The following is a 4,539-nucleotide window of genomic DNA, read 5'->3' as shown; positions in this document are numbered from 1 at the left end:
CACCACCACCACGACCACCACCACCGCCGCCGCAAACTCTTCCTAGCTCGAAGCATCATCTAATCAACAACGCAACCATAACAGCCTTTGAGGCTGTGAATCTATGCGCTACTGTTATTGATGCGGCACAACCCCCCTCCATCTACCCCTTCCGATATCACATTGAACCCCACACTATATTACACCCGATACATCCTCCTGACCACTACGCCCGACAGCAGCAGCGCCATCACCGACAACCAACCGCCATCACCGTATCGATAACAGATACTATCTTTTATCTCTGACTTGTTTCAGTAATTAGACTGCCGCCATACTGGAGCACGGCCTTGATGAATTTTAGTCGAACGAATCGAACCCAGTACATATTTTCTTTTTTCTTTAAGCTGGTACTTATCCTATTGGTGCCTTTTGCCGAACTGCTAAGTTACAGGGACGCAAACACACCAACAACCGTTGTCATGGATACGGACACGCGCACACACATATACACACACATATGTATATATATTCGATGGCCTTCTTTCAATTCCCGCATATCAAACCCACTCACAAGGCTTTGATCAGTCCGAGGCTATAATAATAGAAGACACTTGACCAAGGTGTCACGTAGTGGAGCTGAACCCGGAACCACGTGGTTCGGAAGCAAACTTCTTACGAAACAACCACGTCTGCGCCTATACCACACAGCCACGCCTGTTTGACTTTGATATCATATAAGCTCGCCCCACTGTCAGAACATTACATCACATCTCTTAACCATCACATCACTTTTCTGTCACTTCATCCAACCCTCGTCACTGCATTTCATTGTGAAATTGCAAAGAATAATTAAATATGACTTACCCTGAGCCCTTTTCTGAAAGTCTCTTCACCCAAGAAAAACTTCATCATACGTATGACGGAGGCACCCTATAAAAGATGAACGATCAATTTAAAACAGATTTACAAATTCAGTTTAGTTTGTTATGATGCGAACAAGCACGAGTATTGACGTTTCAGAGAAAATACGTCTTCGAAGAGAAATAAGAAAAGTGCTCGGGAATCTTTCCTTATTTTTCCGCCATCAAATCCACTAATGACCTCTGGTGACTTATCTTTGACGAGCAAGTCAGTAAGTAAATGAATCTCCGTCGGTGTCGACGATGAGTATTCATTTGTTTGATCAAATGAGCTATCCGTTCATTGAGTATTCCGCAAACACATGTGCCCTTAACTTAAAACAGTAGGCAGAATCAGAGAGACAGTGTGTGACATGGTCAGACCGTTGAATTTCAAATACAATTCAGCCGATGTGCTGCCATATAGCTTCCGTCCATTTAATTTCATTCAGAAGACACCGTTGAACCTTGTGATTACAATGCAAAGTTTCTCAACAATTTGGCGATACTATGTCCAAATTCTGACATGCACACACAGAATACGACATGGAATTATTCCAAGGAGAAAGGCAAAGTCGTTACGCAGCTACCATCCTTCGGGTGTTTTTTTTTACAAGATATTATCTTGTCAGCTATAACAGTCAAATGATAGAGAGAAAAATAAGAAAGAAAGAGAGAGAGAGATTGGAAGAGAGAAAGAAAGGGAAGTTGAAAAACAAGAATCTAACCCAGACTAACACTTTATTTACGATATTGAATTACGAGTAAAAATATTCTCTCTGAGTGGAAGCAAGAACTCTGGAATTCAGTGATATTCATGCTCTGATTTTAAGAACTTTTGCTCAAAACCACAACGCAAACCCTGGTCTGGGAATCTGAACCACGAAGGAAGAAAGAAAGAGAAGTTGAAAAAGAAGAATCCGACCCAGATTAGCACTTTATTTACTGAGTCCAAAAGTGTGAAAGAAGAAGTTAACATTGGCAGGATTTGAAATAAGAACGCAATGGCTCGGAACAGACGGCGCAAAGCGATCTATCTGACGTCCTAACGAATCGTCAGATTCACAGTCTTTATGATGACCTAGAAGAAATGAATTTGCAGAATGTATGGGAATTGAAAGGGATGAGGGCTGAAAAACCGAGGAGAGTGGGTGACCCAGGCTAAGTCAATGACTTATATATGCATATGTATGCATGTACGTATGCATGCATGTATATATGTATGTATGTATGTATGTGTGTGTGTGTGTATGCATGCATGCATGTATGTATGTATGTATGTATGTATGTATGTCGGCTTGCTTGGTAAGAAGGGCTCTTTTCATTGGACATTGTAAAAAAGAAAACAAAACCTGTCAAAGGGCAGATGAACTCAGTAGAAACAATGGCCATCCAACAGTTGGGAGTGAGAGACTCTCAGTCTTTGTTTAGATGCCTCTCTAGCAGATTGGAAAACTCTGGTGTAACACCTGCGACTTCATTTGCATCCAGTGATGGATACCAGTTCTTCTTTTGGGACAAATGCATAGTTTGGGTTAGGCCCTATGCAAGGGTTTGCCCCAAGGCCTCGTATACAGGCGCCGCTTGATTTTTAACATCTGTACTATGTGATGCATACAAAATCTTGTCGAAGCCGAAAAAGCAAAATACATGATGGAACGAAGGTTTGTGTTAGTGGGGATAGTAACTCCCCAAAACACCTGGCATTGATCAAAATCGAGTTGCAGCCATCATATAACCCTCTCCCATAACATTTTAAATGAATTTTGAATTTCATGAAATTATCTTCTCTTCGAGTTGTTAATGTTATGAGTCATAAAAAGCCGAACCTGCAGAATCATTACCACGCTGGGCGAAATGCTTAGTGACATTTCGTTCATCTTTACGTTCCGTGTTCGAATTCCGTGGAGGTCTATTTTGCCTTTCTTTGCCTTTCCTTCTTTCGGGTTCGATAAAATAAGTACCAGTTAAGTATTTACCCGCTCCCTCGAAATTGCTGGTCTCGTACAAAAGTTTGAAATCAATGTTATGAGTCAAAAGAAACGCTAAGTTTTTGTTAATTTCAGGGGTCTCCAAAGAGGTCGATATCAACCTATGGGGGGGGGGGTCTATGGGACTATTCAAGGGTTCGATAAATGCACATCTATTTAATCATCATCATTATTTATTTATTTTCTTGTACATGCCTGGGGATTGATGAGGGGTCAAGGATTCCATGAAGGGGTCAATGGTCTAAAAAGTTTGGGCGACCTCTGGTTTATTTCTAATAGAAAATTTTGTTTTTTGCGTATGTCATTCACTATATCAGCTTGTTTTAAGGGCGACAACCTCCCCTCCAAACACCACCACCACCAACAACAACATCAACAGCAACATCATCAACAACAACAAAACAAGCGACAACAATAACTTCAAAAAACATTACTTTTGCATAAGAAATACTGTCGAATATTTCTTGTATTTCATCTGGGTTATTCACAGTTTCGTAGACTGGATGAGAGGAAGCTAAGCCATCTGTCTCCATGACACCTTGCAGTTCATTGAAAATAAATTGTTGGAACTGTAAATAGAAAACAGATACTGGCGTTAGATTTATTAATATGTTTAATCATACTTTGTAACATGACTTTTGTCCTTGGGTAGCAACTGTTATTTCCTATTCTTTTACCCCTAGAAAGTTTGAAAAATGGCTAATATTTCCTTCTAAGATTGTTTTTTCTTATATTTATTCAGACCCCACAAAATCCTTTTCAACACATAACTATGATGTTCCCCCATTACTCCTGCTCAGGATCAGAGATGCACATATTGCCAGCCACTAAGGGATATGTTCAAGTGGTTATGGTTAAGCAACTGACAAGCAAATCTGTGGTATTGAGCAGAATATTTGCTACAACAATATCCCTGCTTCAGCAACTCAGTACTGAATCTCTGAAATGTAATGGAAAATAGATCAGTTTTAAAACATTGATGTCCTTATCATTAAAAGCAAAGTTTAAAGGGAATAGTAGTCATTTCCTTTGATTTCTAGATAGAAGCAAATAGAAAATAACACTTACTGACCAAAGACAAAAAAAAAAAATACCGTTACACAATGTTATCGGTTTATTTCGACTAGGCATACGAATAGCTAATTTATAGTTTATAAGAAAGGATTACAATCGATTGAACTACTTGTGATTCCACCAGTGTTAGGTGAATGGTGGGTAGATTAACAGCTCTGTCGCCTTAGATCAGAGAGCAAAACAAATCCGCTTAACTCGAGCAATAGATGCTCTTTGCTTCTCTTAGAGACTGAGTTTTCTGGTCAAGACACTCCCAGGGATGCTGGAATGCACTCTGAACTACATCAGGACATGAAGAATAAGATGTTTTTCATATAGAAAGAGTAGCACTCTCCCGAGTGACGTAGCTAAAATGCATACCGCACGGGGTAGTCTATGCGTTTGCCACCCCGGGCTCCCAAGCCTGTATAGACATCATTCCCGAGTCGTATAGATTCACAGGGCCTGGCGGCGAGTTGGCAGAAACGTTAGCACGCCGGGCGAAATGCTTAGCGGTATTTCGTCCGTCTTTACGTTCTAAGTTCAAATTCCGCCGAGGTCGACTTCGCCTTTCATCCTTTCGGGGTTGATAGATTAAGTACCAATTGCGTAAC

At 40.5% G+C, this 4,539-nt stretch overlaps 1 protein-coding gene across 1 annotated transcript in view; it reads right to left on the bottom strand.

The window, feature by feature from the left end:
* The window catches only part of LOC106875600 (aminopeptidase N-like), a 219,321-nt gene that overhangs the window by 64,295 nt on the left and 150,487 nt on the right, over positions 1-4,539 (bottom strand). Inside the window, 2 exon segments of the mRNA XM_052974545.1 lie at positions 847-912; positions 3,307-3,441. Coding sequence (XP_052830505.1) covers positions 847-912; positions 3,307-3,441 — 201 coding nt within the window.

This window comes from Octopus bimaculoides, chromosome 18 (assembly GCF_001194135.2).
Source record: "Octopus bimaculoides isolate UCB-OBI-ISO-001 chromosome 18, ASM119413v2, whole genome shotgun sequence".
Classification (NCBI taxonomy): Eukaryota; Metazoa; Mollusca; class Cephalopoda; order Octopoda; family Octopodidae; genus Octopus; species Octopus bimaculoides.
Note: the sequence above shows the minus strand (reverse complement) of the source record. Positions and strands in the feature narration are given on the sequence as shown.